General features: G+C 38.6%; 2 protein-coding genes across 3 annotated transcripts in view; one reads left to right on the forward strand and one right to left on the reverse strand.

Moving 5' to 3' along the window:
- LOC137285230 (tectonin beta-propeller repeat-containing protein 1-like) overlaps positions 1–5801 on the reverse strand; it is a 31683-nt gene extending 25882 nt beyond the window's left edge. For both annotated transcript variants that reach the window (XM_067817526.1, XM_067817525.1), the window contains exons 1-2: positions 5729–5801; positions 681–985 (exon numbers count right to left, since the gene is read on the reverse strand). In XM_067817526.1, coding sequence (XP_067673627.1) covers positions 681–914 — 234 coding nt within the window. In that variant the 5' untranslated portion in view covers positions 915–985; positions 5729–5801. The remainder of the gene's footprint in view (positions 1–680; positions 986–5728) is intronic.
- A 103-nt stretch (positions 5802–5904) lies between these two features.
- Positions 5905–18112, forward strand: LOC137285232 (membrane protein BRI3-like). Its single transcript, XM_067817527.1, has 4 exons — positions 5905–6057; positions 14633–14697; positions 15270–15484; positions 15846–18112. Exons 2-4 carry the CDS (start codon positions 14646–14648, stop codon positions 15975–15977), a joined length of 399 nt encoding a protein of 132 aa, XP_067673628.1. The 5' UTR covers positions 5905–6057; positions 14633–14645; the 3' UTR covers positions 15978–18112.
- Positions 18113–19463: the final 1351 nt, after the last annotated feature.

The raw sequence follows: 19463 nt of genomic DNA on the forward strand, positions 1-19463 counted from the left end.
ACAACTCTAGGTCAAGTGGAACATGACTATTACTCTATGAATTTGTGACGTGATGAAATGTTCCAAACAGGTCACCAGATCTGACCACAGTTCAAGACCACAGCTATTATTCTCACCAACATTTTAGTGTTTTCAACATTTTGATGCATCATTGGTTGTAAAGCATATGCTGGTTTCTTTCAACAAATCAATCCTAGCTTTCACATGATGTTTTATTCTACGCGTGCTACAAAACAGCAACAGTATTTGTGTGACATGAAGAACAAAATAACAGCAACTCATGTTTTAAATGTGAAAGTGCATGTTGGCAACCATTTCAGTTGTTGCTAACCCCACTCTGCAAATATATGTTGTCTGTGTGAAGCCATCTTTATGTTTGCACAAGGTTTAAGGCCCCAATTCTTACAAACGTAAAACAGTCAAAGTGAAATCTATCTCAGTGGATGCTGCAAAGTCATTGCTTCTTACGATCAGGATATTGAACAGTTCCTAGATCATGCAACCTACTTGAAGCAGATAATTTTATAACATCAAAAATGTTCTGGCAAGCACTCTAATGTTGTCAATAGTCCCTGGAATCAAGTGATGTGTTTTAAATGCATTTACTGTTTACTGATTACATACAATCATTGCAGCATTCACACGTAAGCGGATAAGAAGATCTCAGTTGTTCACTATACCTGGTTTTCATAGGTTGTCTCCTGAACTCTGATAGGAACTTCAGTTGAGTGTACAAATATGTAGATCTGATGGTCATGTCCGATTCCCCATGCCCCACTCTGACATGCTGCCAGTCGTTTTAATTTCACCCCATCATGGTAGGTCTTCACCAGTTGTCGCATCCGCCTGTGCTTCGTGGACAGTGTGAATACATTGCCATTGGTGTTGACCAGCCACAGCCGTGATTCACTCATTAAGATGCTGGTAGCATGCAGACCATGCCACTATTCCTACCATCAGTGAGGAACTACAATTGACTCAGCACCTGGTAGATTGAATGCATATTTGCAAAATACTGAAACACTGATAAGCACATGAAGGGTACAGATCATGCACCATGCAAAAAGTTTCTTGATTTTGACAAAACTCGACCAGCTGTTCTTCAGAAAATATTATTTTCATGCATGTTTGAATGAGTGATCTGCAGCATAATCACAGCAAATGTCATTTATATGCTTGAAAGAACAAAATGGTTGGAGAAAGCAATTACCATATTATCTGGAATGTGAAACCTTTCAAGACAGTGGGTAGAATGTTGTAGAAGGTTTTTCGTGATTGACATTCACTCAAACAATGCATTCTGTGTAAGCATATAGACAATATTTTAGTACATCTCCTCATTACAGAATAATACTTTCAGAAAGTATAGCCAGACAAAATATCAAACATTTTTAACTGCTGGTGAAGGAACAAACAAAAACATTTTGTTTGTTTCAAGCTCATAAAGTATGATTAAATAAGATGCAACTTATCTTATTATCAAATTACATACTCTTGGTATGGGTTTTGACAAACATGCTCATGAGTGATTGAGTGAATATGGCAATATCACAGTGGGGGACACCAGAAATGAGCTCCACACACTGTATCCACGTGGGGAATAGAACCCTAATCTTCAGCATGATAAGCGAACACTTTAACCATTAGGCTAACCCTCACATGAACATTAGGCTATGAAGCATGCATAACACGGGGTGGGTGGGGGTGCAGAGATTGGGAAAGGCAGGGGCCAGGGGCCATTTTGCACATTAGAATAAGAAATGACATTACAATTATGCTTAGAAATGGGGGTTGGGGTGGGGGACATTCACACTGTACATCTGCCTCTCCAAACATCATACATCATGTATCTCTGAACATGCACATGGTACAGGTTATCCTATGCTTGAAGTCCAAAATGATAAATATGTTAAAATGGTCCTACCTGTTTGTTTCTATTATCGTTTTACAGCACCTTAGACTGAATTAGCGTCGCAACAACTATTGTCGGATGTTCATACAATTATTATTTTCCATGCAGACATATCGATATTGATCATCAACCTTTCACTGACATCTGAAGATTATAGTAAACCCAGCTAACAAAAGTACGTTTTGAGGACGTTGTCTCAACGTTACGTTTACGTCCCCAGAACGTCAGCATATAACGTCCCACTTACGTCTTTTTTGTGGAGTCGAAAACACGTCCTCACAACGTTATTTTCTACGTTCATACGACCCAAAAATAACGTCCCCGCGACGTTATAAACATAACGTTGTCACAACGTTATTTTCTACGTTCATACGACCCAAAAATAACGTCCTCGTGACGTCATAAACATAACGTTGTAACAACGTTATTTATAGTTGTTTTGGGTATATACATACTCAGAACGTACAGTAGTCTGAGGATAAATATTTGTATTTGGTTTCTGGGTTGTTGTCACCATGATCATAACAATATCCAGGGCTAAAAGTCATAGTTTCCGTTGTTTTTGTTAGATTTAAATTACGAATGCTGAAAAAAGGTAAAGTGATCAACAGTTCGAAAACTCATTTCAGCAATTATGAATGTGTGGTTTGCATTTTTCGAAACTGTCTACTTTGAGCCCTGGTAACAAATAACAGAGATTCTTCTTTTGTTTACACTGAACCATTTATTCCAGTATAATACATTGCTTAGAAACGTTTCACTCTAGACTTGCACTTCCTCATCTTTCCCAGCGGCAGCGTGCATCTGAAAAAAGAATAGTTTAGCTTTAAGACTAAATGTTATTCAAAAGCACACGATTAGAACATGCCGTTACATTTTTAACACCCTGAATGCCGAGGTTTTTTTGTTGTTGTCTGCATACAGCTATAAAATTACACAGAAAATGTACAAATCATGTTCATCAATATTATCAGTTTTACTTATAACTTTGAATTAAATTGCTGTTTATTAGCCTGTTCATATGAAACTGCAATGTGTGTCCCAGCATACTGAATATTGTACATCACAGGAACTGAAGCACATGTTGCAGTAATGGCTACGTGTGATCCTCTAACAGTTGTGTAGAGGCTTTAACTGTGATAGATCCTATAGTACACTACTGAGTCAATTTCCCGTGTAAATATTCAAACAATGAAAAGCTTTCAATGAATGAAAACGCATACCCTATATCCACATATGATATGATGATGATGAACAAGGATATATCAAGATACTGACATTAGTTTCATGAAAAAGTATCTGAACGAAAAATATAAATCACAATGCTGAAAGTGCAGTCGGAATGATATGGCCATTGTGTTTGCTCTTGTTCAACTGAGCTTCACCTCCAAGAAATGTGCAACGATGTTTACGTGTGACATCACTATCGAGGGCCGATTTCTTTCAAAATAGCGGCCTCGCTGACATGGGTACACAGGATTTTGCGAGCAGTTTCCTTGATTTAGGGATGTTTTGTACATGAAAGTGAGATGTAAGTAATCAGAATTATTCTGACTCTCTGTGTATTTATATGTATTTATCGTTTGCATTGTAAATGACAGAAGAAGCCAGAAATGCCGATAATTACTGCTGTCGTTCTGCGTGATTTTGCGTCAGTCATGGTGTCACGCTGCACTTACTCGACAGTTTTTTTTTTATGAATGATCAAATGATTGCATCGTATCTATTTTTAATTTTCTATTTCCTGCTACGATACTCTGCCTCTGAATATTCAAAGCGTATTGAGCCACTGTAAGCAATGATTAGACGGCTAGATGTCTGAAAATTTCCGAAAATGCTACGTGGTGTAAAATCGGATTTTTTTCATTTCAAAAAGATAACCACGTGGGTGGGTTAAGGGAGGGGAATGGTATTTCACACGGCAGAAATGTCCTCTTATCTAGATTTGCCTCTTTGAAGGATAGAATTACATCCATGGGCCTAGCCATGGGCCTCCGTACCGCCTTGGAGCATGCGACAGTTATGCCTACGTTTAATAACACTTGTGTAACAACTAACGGTTTCAGATGTGGTATACTACACTCAATATGACTATATTTATGTAAATATTATTCAGACAAAGAGAAACACTCAAGAATAAAATCGCTTACCCTGAATCAACGTACGATATGGTATGTAAACACTACTCAGTATCCAAAATGGCGGAACTTTTACACGCACTTACTGTTAGCATGTATTTTTGAAAACATCCCAGCCGATTCTAGGTTCATCGGCAAAGTTTCAGAATTATCATTGATGATTCCATGCAAAATTGATGTCAGTGATCATTAATATGTTATTTAGAAATTCAGAGCTCCGAGTAATTATCCGATTTTTACAGTTAAAAAAATATATCAAATGACACTGTGAATTTCGGATGTGTAAAAAGTAGGACAAGTAATTAGATCTAATCAAGAGTCAGTTTCATTATTCTTAATGAGTACATTCTGAATTAATACATATAATTTACTAATCTAAACAAAACAATAAACAAAATACTCACTGTTATGGCGATGAGCCCGTTTTAAAAGTGAGGAACAGACACAGAGCCCTGTACACGTAGGACTGGCAGCCGCGCGAGAAGTGTGATGTCAGCGAGCGGGAAAGTGCTCGCACAGGCAATGACGTCACATGAAGAAGTCATGTGTAATGTGCCTCAATCTGGATCTTGTGGGTTAAAAGATCTAGAAGGAGACATGTTTCATAACTTCCCTGAAATGAGTGAAGTCAAGAGCACAACAACAAGTGTATAATATAATAATAAATTGTATGCAACAAAAATAAGGTAAATACTATGAATAAACTTCATTATATACTGAAGAGATAGATCTATATGGTAATTTAAATAGAAAATATCACATGCTTCGATCCTGTTAAATATGATATTCCATCAAGTAAACTCCGGGATGAGGAGAATAAGATGTAACGATGTTCCAACGGGTCAGTGCTGGCAAGCCGTGGACAGAACGTCCTCCCAACGTTATGCGAACGTTGCACCTTGGTCTGAAATACACGCTGTTACGACGTCCTGGTTACGTAAACCGTAACGTTGTGACGTCTGTAAATGACATTCTTATAACCTTCAAACGTGAAGTTATCTATTTGCTTCAGTTGAACGCATTTAACAAAGCAAACAAAACAAATTTATTCAAAAGTTGTTCTAGATTCGATATCGTCTTGATAAATAATTAGATGGTCAACTGCAAATACAAACACCTTCTAACAGGTCAAGTAAACAAAATATATGAAACGAACGTCCTGACAACGTTACAAGTACGTTACACCAAAGTATGAAAAATACGTTGCAAGGACGTAGAGAGAACGTAATGTGTAGCGTTGTGGCAAGGTTGTGATATGACGTTATCCTAGGACGTTCTAATAACGTCCTAGTTACGTCATTTCCCGACGTAACCAAACCCTGACGTAAACATAACGTTGTGGGAACGTCGCGTGTTAGCTGGGAAAAACTGCACAACCATGACTGCGGATGAGACATAGTCACAACGTGAGTTATCTAGTTGCTGTCAGAAGACGTCATTTCATATCCCTACATCGAGACAAACTAACTTAAGTTGTTATGTAATAAGGTGTAAGGTTGTAAGTATGTAGATGCAACTTGGCAAGCAGCTACCTGTAACAGCAACACCCCTTGCCAAGTTGGAGTGAAAGATTCATCACGCAACAATTTCACAAACTATGCTTTTCATGTTTCAGAATTCGTGTTTCCTAACAACTGACAAATACTAAATAACAAACAATGTTTAACTTTACTGCCACCTTAAATGCTTCCTTCTCTCAGTTGCACAACGCAAATAAGTCCTCATCGTTCTTTTCTCGTTTACTTACAGACGATCACTTCCGTATTTTTAGTCACGTGTTCCGTTTTATTGTAAAAACTGGTTTCAGTTTTATCAAATCGTTGCCGCCGGTGAGCACTCGTACCATTCCGTGATAGCCGAAGTAAAACCGAAATTATGCGAAGCCTAACGAAAACCGTATTGTCATGTGACGGTGAAATTTCAGTCACGAGAGATTTATTTCCTTGTTTGTGATCGCGTACACATTCTGAGTACACAAATAACGAAAAGAGTCTGTGACAGCAAGAGGTAAATATGGTTCGGAAACGTCTAGTTGTTGTATACGAGCAGAGAACTGTGGGGATTCTCTCTCCCAGTACCTAAGAATCTTGATATCTAGGATACTACAACCATGGGATACATGCCGTTCACGTTTTATGAACTCATGCTTGGAGATCTGTGTACCTTTTCCGTGTCTCATATTTGGACGAAACGAGAAAGTGTCATACATATTGTTCTTGGTTATGTCCTTCGTTGTAGATCGATAGAACTAATTCTTTGGATTGGAGTCAACTTTATCGTCATTGCTGGTGCTCGGATACAAAAAAGTTTGATATTATCTTATCATAATTCATATGACAGTAGCTACAGTACGTGTCTACAGTCTGTTCATTTATCTACCTTGTTAACGTTGTCAAAACTGTTTGCTAGGTCACATTATCAGGAGTTTGTGCCATGGAATTAAAGATAAACAAAACAACAACAACAACAAAGATTTTGGGTTTGTGTAGGGATTCATTGAGCACTGTGTGGGTGATGCAGATGTTTTGTTAAGATAGTAAAACCACATAGAACGACACTTAGCCAGCCTAGTACCACTGCCACAGGCCAGAAAGATGTGACAATTCATCTTATCTTACACAGTCCATTCAACATAGTGTACATATTTCTTAACGTATATATATTTTATGAGTCTACACATCTTATTAAACATCCTTGTTAAAATGGTTTAGTTTCACAGAGAAATTATCCTTAAACGTGTAACACTGTTTCGACTTGTGTAGTGATCCTTTGTTTATATTAGTTGTCAACTCTATGTGGTGTCATTGAAGCCATATGGAGTGCAAACAATGCAGCCAGTTTGAAATATAAATATGTATTGTCATAAACCGGTCATGGTTGTAAAAGACTTTTTACGTTACAGTGTAAAACAATGTGGAAACAGCGCAGAATCGTTTGCATTATGCCAGTCTCTGCTTATTTATGAATATGCGTGTTGTTTACAAACTAGAGAAAAGGCTGGTCACATGATGTGCAAATTAGCCTGTTGCAGTGATGTTACACTAAGTCATCGCTGCGCCGGAGTGGGGATACGTACATGTAATGAAAGTGAAGTCCTACATTCATGTGCACATAAAGTATGACGTCACAGACCCTAACATCACTTAACTGGGCCAGTACTGGCCCAGTGAAGTTAGAGCATCAGGCCCATTTTAGGCATTCCAGAACTGGGCCTGCACTATTTTGCACACTTACGCTGAACTGGCCCAGTACACACGTAACGGTTGCCTATAGTTTGACCGGCACTGGCCCGGTTATAAGTTTAATACCGTTTCTACTGTTTAAAACAAGCTGATACCAAGCAAAAATAATCTGAAGGAGAAAACAAAACAAAACATAAATTATCCATATGAGTTTAATTCCTCCTGAATTGAACTTATGTTCTTGAATTAGATATGCAAACAGGTTTTGCGTGATTTGTTTATTTATCAGTAGAGGACGTAACGTGTACACGAGACGGTCTCCCGTTACGTGTACAAGTGACTACCTGACTGCCTGATCATAGACAGGGAAATTCTGCATGTCACACAAAAACGCGTCTAAAAGTGTTATTTATGAAAATAATTAAACAAAATTTGCTACAGTTGTTGAATGATGGTCAAGTTATTGGATGACGTGAATGAAAGCATAAAAAGAGGAAATTAAATTGTCAAAAAATGACAAAAAAGTGCAAAATTTGAGCAAAAAATGACGATATTTAACAGAGAATTTCACCAATGTACATATTTTTCGGAAACTTAAATTTAGTATTTTCTGAAAGCTCATTCATCGTAGATTCATAATATATATGCAGTTTTCGATGCACACCAACGCACACCTGTTTGTTATTGTGTTGAAACATGTTTACTTTCTTCGAAACTGCGCGAACTGTCTCGCGTATAAGTGACTGGGTTACCGTGTCATTAATGGCAGGCAACTAATGCCTGACTAAATTGCTCAGTCAAAACATCCGTCTTGCGTCTTGGACTGTCCGAAGCGTACGTAATTTACATGGCGATATTTTTCTTACGTTACAACAATGAGGATATAATAAATTATAACAAAATCACGAATAACATTTTTTCATGCGGAATACTCTTTTTGTTGGAAGTATAATCATTGGAAGACACGACCACTTCTACCGATGTAAAAACAGTTTTACGTTTTATGTTTGCTGCTATAGCAGTAGATTTGAGACTTTTGACGGCAATTTTCACGTGTGTGCACATTTCACACAAACATGATCTTTATATTTTCTGAAAGCTTGTTCCATGCAGATTTACCTCGTATAAGTACTTGTTCGTGTACACGAATGCACATAGGTGTACAATCGCGATGAAACACATCTACTTTCCACCCACCGCTCGTCACAGACACACAAACGGCCTCACAATTTCGTTACGCGTACGAGAGACGCTACCCAGAAGCACGAACGAAAGTAGTCAGTTTTTGACGGCAATTTTCACCTATGTGCACATTTCACACAAACATGATCTTTATATTTTCTGAAAGCTTGTTCCATGCAGATTTACCTCGTATAAGTACTTGTTCGTGTACACGAATGCACATAGGTGTACAATCGCGATGAAACACATCTACTTTCCACCCACCGCTCGTCAGACACACAAACGGCCTCACAATTTCGTTACGCGTACGAGAGGCGCTACCCAGAAGCATGAACGAAAGTAGTCAGGTTTTGACGGCAATTTTCACCTATGTGCACATTTCACACAAACATGATCTTTATATTTTCTGAAAGCTTGTTCCATGCAGATTTACCTCGTATAAGTACTTGTTCGTGTACACGAATGCACATAGGTGTACAATCGCGATGAAACACATCTACTTTCCACCCACCGCTCGTCACAGACACACAAACGGCCTCACAATTTCGTTACGCGTACGAGAGACGCTTCCCAGAAGTACGAACAAAAATAGTCAGTTTTTGACGGCAATTTTCACCCGTGTGCACATTTCACACAAACATGATCTTTATTTTGAACATGCACCTGTGTTCGAGAATATATAACTATTTCCATAGTTATACTAAATACATATAAAACATTCAATGAAAGGTTACGTAATTATGACAAATAATGCAAAACTCCCTGGTATACACATATTTCTTCATTATGGAGATGATGGCTGAAAAGGCTGTCCAAACCAACATGCTGGACTGTAGCTGGGTCTGGTTGTCTTCCCCTGTCCATGCTGTCGCCCAGGAAGGAAAACCCTTCCTATTTCACACATATACATAGAATATATATTTCTGTGTTGGCTTTGAATGTATTGTTTTTCTCTATGAATACTATTTAAACCATCTACCAAAGTAAAAGAGAGGAAAGCCGATGATAGTGTTGACAACGACGCACAGCACTTTCAAGTACTCTTCGAAGATAATCAGTACAAGAATAACTCCTTCATACCAAAACAGAACACTTTCAAAAAAATTATAACATTAGGCAATAAAAATCTGTTTACAAGTCGTCGATCAGTAATGCTATGGACAATATTGTGAGTTTGTAATCATCTGGAACAATTTTACTATTTTCTTCCTCATGAATATGTCATCTCATTATCATGTGAGAGATCGTTATCACGTGATCAGTTCAATCGGAATGAAGTAAGAAAACGCTATTTTGCCCACCTCCATGCGACTTGAATATTTGTCACCACAAAATAAACATTTCTATGGCCTTTCACAGATTATCAAACACAAACAGGAAACAGAATACATGTAATTAGCATTTAATTATGTGTTTTCAAGCTATCATAAAATATACCTCGGACGACAAAGGCACCGTAAACAGGAAATTACACAATCGCCCCCCGTGTCCACCAGATAGCCTTGTAAACTGTCTGCAAACTCATTAGATGTACACACCCTGAAGTAACGTGCTGTACTGCATCACACCTGTTGCCTGTCTCCACCTGTATATTCAGTGATACCCAACTACAGTCATTAACTATGCCTGGCCGCGTTCGGCCCAGTCTTCACTCCAGTGTCACTTGTGTGATACAATAAATTGCGTAATCCAAATGAAAGTTAATTGTGTTGCATTCGGCCAAAAAGATGAACCAAGACAAGCACAATTCGCCGCACTGATGTATTTGAAATATGTACCTGTGTTTCATAACCATAGCTGTACTACATACATCTAGAACATTCAGTGAAAGCTTCTTACATTTTCGTTTTTATGACAAATAATGCAATGTTCCCTGGAATGTGCATGTTCCCTCATTCTGCTGACTCCAGGCGGAAACGGGCATTTGGCCATTCCCAGTCCAACGCAGCATGCAGGATTATACATGGGGCTGGTTGTCTTCCACTGGCCATGCTGTCTTCCAGGACCGAAAACCTTTTCTGTTTCAAGCATATACATAGAATATGTGTAAACAAGAAAGTCCCAGTTTTTACCTGAAGTAGATCTCGTAATGTGTGTTGTTAGTTTTGTTGTAGAAAAGGTATGTATGCAAATACGTATGTATTCGATCTAATTGAAGTTGCCTGTATGTGTACAGGGTAAGTGAAACAACACATTCTTACCTTAATATACTGTGCACACTGAAGGGGATGGAGGAATGATGTCTTCCAGGATGAGGGATGTTAAGCAAATCGCCGACATGATGCACAATTCTTCAGAAAATGATGATTTGTAGAGTTAGCATGAGCTTACCGAATGCGTAATGTATCTGCCAGGTCATATGGAGTTTGATCGAAAGAGGGAGCGAAAGATATTACAACCTGCAGGGGGCGTTAAGTTTCCTTACTTAAATTTGTATTTTTGTACTTTTTTCATTTCGAAATTATGTCACAAAGTGTAATTTCTTTTTTTAAATGCCTTTATCAAATCATGTCAATTTCCGAAGGCATAAATTAGGTTCAAGTTACTTATATGCATTTTCATGATCAACAAGTCATCATTCGCAAGCTGGACCGTACAGAGGAACACCATCCTCAACTTGCAATAAGCAAACACGAGATCAGTGAGCCGCTTGAAACCTTATAACAGTTAGCGTCTAATTAGTTTGTTTTCTTCCCAACTTCTGTCATTTTACACAATGCACATCTATTTACGGTGGTCTTAAAAGAAACATCATTTCTCTTTCAAGAGGTTCAGAAACGTTTGCATTTGGTTCGGTTCCAATGGTGAACACTAGCTAAGACTACAAATCTGTTTGCTATAATCGTCTTGGCAATGAAGTATTGCAGATTCATACCCGTGGAGATATTCAGAGAGATATGCATCATAGCCTAATACAGAGGCCAAGTATGCATCAACCTAGGATGGTTGTAAATATTTTGTCGGAAAAACAACTTGTATTCTGCAGGTTGTAATATGTTGAGTGCAAATGACGAAAGCGTGGCATCCGAGATCGAAAAACCTGTTCATTCACGACTGTCAAGTACCCCACCACCCTTGGGGATTTTACGGGACGCTTTAATTACCCTGCATCGTGTTCGCACCCAATCGAGGTGGTTCCACGGTGATTGAATTAATTAGGGGGAAGCGCTTCGGTTAGTACCGCGGAGCGCACCGTCTCGCGGACAAGAGACGATAGGCCGTCTCGCGTACACGTTACGTCTCGGACTGTTTATACTGCATGTTATAATTCAAACTTTAGCTCAACACTTAACTTGAGTAGCAAGAGTCTCCACAAGTGATTCAAAACAAGATTGTTGGTATTTAGAGTCACATCATATCAATTTACACTCAGAAATATGGAAAGTGTCAACCTCTACCTTTTGGCCACCATTCTAGAGCAGATGACATGGTCCTGAGATAATCTCCCACAATGCCCAAGACAAGAAGTGCACTGCCTGTACTGGGCAAGTACTGGGCCTGTACAACATGGTTGTGTTGTGTCTACGGTAACCATCCATATGTGGCCGGGTACAGTTTTGCTTGTAACAAGCCACTAAAGGAAAATAAGCACTGGTCTAATACTGGCTCTATACTGGCGTACATTATGCCAGTACCAACAGTACAGGCCAGAACAATACTACCAGCACTGGCACTGTTAGCTGGGAGATTGGTGATATGTGAGGCAGTACTCATTACACGTGGTAATGACAGCTCATCATCCCAGTCATAATTTACAATATGTCAGTGTAAGACAAATTCATGCAATTATGAACAATGTTGTTCACTGTGAAAAAGGTACATGTCACCTATCCTTTGTGTGTGTGAACAAAAGTTATAGTAAGTGCTAGTTGCTAGTATGTACTACCCGGCACTAAGCATACCCATCTAGCTAAGTATTGGTAAATCGTGTTTAGAGACATTTGAACTTAAGTACATGTTGTAAAATTGGTGTGTCTTACTTTATGTCTGATGATCATGGTAACACTCATCAATGGGCAAAGTTTTCAAGAATGCATGGAATGAGGCATGGGAGGGTTTATTTTATCTAGTTACAGGTAACAAAGTGTATGTGATATATTGTGGTTAACCATGGTGAAAAAATATGAAACAAATGTCAAATGAAAGAATGCATGTAATACATTGTGGAGAACCAAATTTAAAAATTTCGAAACAAATTTCAGACTTATACCCATATATTTTCATCAACATAATTTGGGGTTGGTGATTTTGCGGTACTGGAGTCCGTTGAAAAACAAATGTCTTTAGTATTTCCAGAAGTATGACTTCTTTATCATGTTTATTTCCCTAAATTTGAAAGTTTGGTTCTGATTGATGATTTCTGACTTTTAGCCATTGAAAGACAGTGAAAGGTGCTGATGACACATTAAGATGCATGAGGCAGAGAAAGTGTGTTTAAATTCAGGAAGTAAAACAGCAGGCCAGGTTATATAAGATATTGGTGAGTCACTGAGTTGTATATATCTGTGGGATAGCCCTCCTGCCTCAGCAGACCACTGCTAGAATACCTACCATACACTGGTGAAGACACACAGCTGAGGACAAACAGGACCCCAGGTCAGTGATTGCAGGAACACAGCTGTTGCGTATCACCGATAACCATCTGTATGTGCTAGATGAATGTGGGAGTTTTTCCTGCGTGGATATCTTCGTTAGCATCTGGATTCTAAGCTGGAGTTCAAAGAATAATCATGAGCACATCCTTACGACTACATGGCCACCGTTTCAATAAGTATATGCTAAAAGCAGCATAAAACTCACTCATTCAGCAAGTATACATTATCATCTGTAGATCTTTTCTTGTTTTTGTAGCATAGTTGTGTGTCCTTTAATCTCTCTCTGTGGCTACAAATCAATTGAAGTTAAGTTGTGAAGGGTTCTTTTCAAGTATGGCAGCTTGACTTCAAGTTTCAAGTGCCCCACAAAGCACACATGACATATTTGGTCCCACCTTAGACAAGTTTAAAAATTGCCTCTGTTCACCTTGCAGAAAATGGGTACCTGGTGGTATAATTCATATGACACTTTACCTTCTAGTGTCTAATGAACAGCTTGTCTTATTCATAGTGATAATGTCCTTTATTTTGGATACACTTACTGCATGCCCTAGAGTTAGTGATATATCATGTATGTAAGTGTCCTAATTATAAGAATAATAACAACGTTGATTCATGTACATAATATTATGTTATGACCCCCTACTACAACAAGTATAAGAAAATGTTTTTGGACTTATGTTAACTGTAGACTCCCAACATATGAAGTGTATGCTTCAAGCACAACTATCATGTGTCAGCTTCCATTTTTAAACAGCATGTTAACCCAGAAACCCAGCATGCCTGGGCTGGACATGCAACATGAGCACATGATGTTCACACAACTGTTGGTCTTGATGTAATGCTAAACCTGGTAATGCTATAGCGTGAAGGAAGATCACGCTTGCCCACTGACTCATTATGAAAAGTGCTATATGATACTACATTGTGATTGTTTCAGATACACAGATACACACACATACAGACATGCACACAGACTGACTCTCTCTCTCTCTCTCTCTCTCACACTTTTCTGGCTTCCTGTAAATTATGGTATCTCTCGTATATTTTGTACTCATGTCTTTAATGACCTAAAAGAGAGGCAAGAAGTAGCCCATGTAGTGCTGATGATAAATGCACAAACCAAGAATGGGTCAGAGATTTTAAGCCAATGTTTGACAACTTGCTGGATTGGAGAGATGCCGGTTTTGACAGTTTCCATTGTACAATAGACAGAAGAAGTTGTCATCCATACACTCATCTTATATATTTATCAACTTCTACATACCTCTCAAGAATGTTCCAGATTATAGTTGCCTCCTAAAGCATTGCGATATTTGAACTTCCACTCAACTGCTTGTGTCAAGTAGTAACGAACTATTTATCGTTGTTTATTGTCAAAACATAATGATCGAAAAACATCATCTCAACCTCAACGGAAACAGTAAATTGTCATGAATCTGTTATGTCAATTGTATTATCCACTTTTGACTGAAATATTGTGAAATGTGTTGACATTTGCTCCATGAGCTAGATTTTCCATACCAACTGGAAAAGGGATAGTATGTAATAGTACTCAGGGCCTGCTTTAGCATGTGTTTCTGTGCTGTCTGAAGTAAACGCCATCACTGTTTTTGTTTTCAGTTATCACATCGTGATGTCAGCACCGCCACCACCACCACCATATTCTGCAGGACCCCCTGCTGGAGGTAGGACATCTTTGTCATATGGGATGGAACAGTGGATACAGTAGCTGGTGTACATACGTTCAGGATCTCTGGTGTGTAGGATGGGAATGGGACAGTGGATACAGCAGCTGGTGTAAATACATTCAGAATCTCTGTTGTGTAGGATTGGACAGTGGATACAGGAGCTGGTGTAAATACGTTCAGGATCTCTGGTGTGTAGGATGGGACGGTGGATACAATAGCTGGTGTAAATACGTTCAGGATCTCTGGTGTGTAGGATGGAACAGTGGATACAATAGCTGGTGTAAATACGTTCAGGATCTCTGGTGTGTAGGATGGGAATGGGACAGTGGATACAGTAGCTGGTGTAAATACATTCAGAATCTCTGTTGTGTAGGATGGGACGGTGGATACAATAGCTGGTGTACATGCGTTCAGGGTCTGTGTTGTGAAGGATGGGACAGTGTAGTCTGTTAATTGGGATAAAGATGGTATTATTCCATGTTGGATTGCAGCCATTTTTTTGCAGGATCTGAATTGTGCTGCTTTTCTTCAACTTTACCTTGTCCCTAATTGTTTGAAATGTTTTGCAGCCTACCAACCCCAGCAAGGCTATGGAACCCCAGCAGGGGCCTACCAGCCTGTTCAGGGCTATGGTCCCCCTGCAGGAGCATATGCGCCACCCAAGGGCATGGCCCCTCCCCTAGGACCACCTGCTGGGGCCGTTCCCAGCTACCAGAACTACAATGTGACTGTCACACAACCAACATCCCAAGTTGTGGTAGTAGGAGGATGCCCAGCTTGTCGTGTGAGTTAATGGGCCCAACATATCAGTATAATGTAATGTAATGTAATGTAATGTAATGTAATGTAATGTAATGTAATGTAATGTAATGTAATGTAATGTCAAAAGATGAATGGTAGATTTTCTACATATTCTATGCATGAAAAGTCATAAATATATATTCTCAATATTCTTATATTCTCAATGCTATATATGTACCCCAAGGAGGACTTCTTCTGAAAAAGAAATATATTCTTAATTATCCAACTGTATATATTGTATCCACGGAGCAGAAATTTAGAAGCTTTTGATGAAATCACCAGCTCTGGTGCTGGATGTACATCAGTGTGACTTGTTTGACTAACATGCCCCTTGCATGTTTTAGGTGGGGATCCTTGAAGATGACTTCACCTGCCTTGGAGTTTTGTGTGCCATCCTGTTTTTCCCCATTGGTATTTTATGTTGTTTGGCAATGAGACAGAGACGCTGTGCAAACTGTGGAGCTATCTATGGCTAGAGATCACTTTACCTGCCTTGAGGAAGAAAACCATCACAACAGCAAACCGCCATTTTTGACATATTTGATGCTTTTTTATGTCTGTCTCAATTTCGGGAAGTTGTGTCCGGTTAGGATCTGCCAACTCTAGATTTGAATCCTGTATTCTTATAAGAATGTGAAAATGTAAATCTAGATATTAAACAGTGTTTTTGTTTATTGTTCCAAGTGACATCTAGTTAATGTAACATTGGCTCTTACTCTATCTGCACATGCAGCAAATTGTTAATTCCAGAATATTAAGCTATATTTGCTTCACACTTGGGGTAAACCACCAGCCTCCAGGCAGGCCTAGCTAGATCCCCGAGAACAGTCACTGTATTTTGCTTCTCGATCTGAAAAAAGCTACTTCCAGTCTAAGCATCAAATATGTTGAAGATAGCTTGACTGCTAAGTATTTGGACAATGTGACTTAATCAAAAAATGCCTGGAAGATAGATATATTTTAAGATGTTTGGTGATTTGGTTTTTTTTGTTTAGGTATGTATCTTCTGTAATGTTTGTTTGAAGATACATTGTTTAAACTGGAGATGGTATTCAGTTGTTTCAATTGCTTTCTTGTACAAAGTGAAAACGCTGAAATGTTTGTATTTGTAAGTGCTAACCGATTGTGTTCATGGAACACTTATGGGAAGATTTTTACACTAAGTCGGACTTTAGAAATGTCTTTATGACCTATTGAAAGACGAAATATATAAATTGAGATTATCTATATTTTTGTGCTTTTTTAGTTCATTCTGTATGTTTTATGTTGTTAGATATGTATTTTGTGTTGTTTTGCTTATCATTACTGTGGCATAGAGTCCATTATGTCCTGGTTATTTGTTGCCAAAATCTTAATCAAGTTGTGCTTTTTTTTAAAGAGTGGACACTCTTCAGAAACAATCTTGAGATGATCAGTTAAAATTGACAATTGGTCAGTATTGTTGACAGTAAACACTGTCTCCTGCTAAGCTGATTTCCTTTTCTGCCAGTGATCATGAGAGAAATGTTATATGTTTGGTCTTTTGACTTTCTGATTTTCTATTCATTATGGCTCATATTATGTTCCTTTCCCCATAAAACTGCGCTTCACCAAGCTATGGGAGTTACTGTGATAGACAGAAGTTTGTTGTGTAGATGTTGTGCTTCCTGCACTCTTGGAAGTGGAGATTTACTAAAGTGTGATTTATGTTCTATTTAGACATAGTCCCCATGCATATTGAAGGAGATGGGGCTGCCCACCAAGGGTCCTGTATCAGCGGCTTCCCAGTGGGACTCCTCTTTGTTAAGCTTTATTTTCTAGTCTGCTCATACATGCACAAATTGGAGATATTTCTCTTGTCACAAATGGTTGTCATTTGAGTGGCCTACAAACTTGGTATTGTCATAAATGGTGGTCTTGTGACAGATGATAGGATATACAGAAGTATTTCGACAGTCTGAAGATATTTTGATGAATAGTGTTATTTTGCCACTTCTGAATTTTTGTTTGTAAGTGAGGGTGGGGAATAGGACAGGTTATGTATGTGTAACCAGTGTCCATTTGTACAGAGCATGAGGTCTGTTGTGTCTACATGTTGGGGTATAGTTGTAGGTGCAATTACTTTGTGCAAGGAGTATGTGTTTACATGGTGTTATTCACATGTTTTCACTCAGTCTCTTCTGCACAATGAAACTTATGAATATCACTAGCTACAGCATACCTTCACATATCGGAAATTGAAGATCATATGTTTCATTGCACTCTTAACAATTGCCATGGTAATTTGATTTATGGACCAGAAGAATTTTGAATGGTAAGAAAACAGGTCAGATCCTGTATTCCATCTAAAAGACATCAATAATGAACAATCAAAATATATAATTTGTTATAGGTGGGAAGTTAATGCTCTGTATGTACTTGTATGTAAAAAGTGCATGGGTTGAGATAGTTGTTATGAAACCAGTGGATTGTGGACACCAATGTCTGGCTTTCTACCTGAACGTTCCCTTATTGCGTGGTTGTACTGATATGGATGTAATGAGTGGATTCTTGTTGATGACACCTTCATGTACCAACAAATCAACATGTACATTCCTGCTGTATGAATGAATATGTTATTAATGAAATGAAACATTGCCTTCGTGTTTGTTTTACAGACCTTGTGTATTGATGACTATATTAATTGTGGTTCAAGTACAGTGTGTGCAACTCAGTTCACCCCATGTATCCCGTCCTAACCATGGCCTGTCAGCAGTTTGAACAAACTCAACTCATTGATAGTTATTTACTTGTTAAACTCAGATTGACTCCACACATGGGTACAATGTGTGAAGCCTGTTTGTGGTGTCCCATGCCATGGTATTGCAGGAGTGTTGCGAAAAGTGGCATAGTAAACCCAGCTCACTCACTCACTCATTGTTAATTGCACACACTGGGACACATTGAATGAACATTTACTATGGCATTGTAAGGTGAAAGTGTATGCCATTTTGGGACAAACCGTTTTTCATGGTCATTATATCTTTCATATTAATAGTATTTACTTTTTTCCAATGATGAAAGTTCATGGACCCAGGAAGTTGGCAGAGGTGACCATTAACAGTAGCACCTGGGTCATATAGAGGCTGCTTGCTTCTGACAATTCAGATTGTATGAAACATCAATGTAAAGGTTTGACAGAAATTACAAAGGAAATATCTGTTTTATGTGATACTACATCATCTTGACAAAAAAAAAACGGAAATAGAGACCCAACCAAACTTGTTTTTATGAAGTACAGACGAGCACCTGAAAGTGGAACCCTGTGGACCCATATTAATGAGAAAATGAACATATTCCAACAGATGTAGTTAGACATTCAGACAAATGCAATTAGCTGGTGTCAAAGTTGCAACATCAGTAATGATCATAGAAAAAATCTAAAGATATTGGAAAACCATGATAAACCTCGCTTTGTGCAATGCCCCACTTGCATCCCAAGTACACTGTTGTCTGACTCGCCCATTGTTTTCCGAGACCTTGTTTTGGTACCTCCTAATCTCTCTGTCTCTTGGTGCAGATTAGGAGAGTGTCTGGGTTCTCCACCGGGAGCACAACCCTTCTGACACTCTGAGTTTTGCAGTATGCTGCAGGATCAGAGAGCTTTCTTTTCTCCGGAAAGTTCTTGGTATATATAATCTTTTATTCCTTCATGATGAAGAGTACAGAAAGAAAACTGTATTTATCTACTTATGTCAGAATTTTCATACACATTTGAACTAATATCACCTTTGAATTGAATCAGTCAAAGACACGAGTGACAATGAGTCACTGGAACACAGCTCTGTACGTCATGCTGATATCGATGTATTTTACACACCGAGTTGTAAACTCAGTCATGTCCTCTTTGATTAAGGGAAAGTGACAGCAACCACTCACTCAGTTCCGTTGGGTTCATGTTGTGAAGTTTTACGCTGAATTCAAATGGTCCGACATTGATTAGG

The sequence above is a fragment of the Haliotis asinina genome, chromosome 5, assembly GCF_037392515.1.
Source record: "Haliotis asinina isolate JCU_RB_2024 chromosome 5, JCU_Hal_asi_v2, whole genome shotgun sequence".
Classification (NCBI taxonomy): domain Eukaryota; kingdom Metazoa; phylum Mollusca; class Gastropoda; order Lepetellida; family Haliotidae; genus Haliotis; species Haliotis asinina.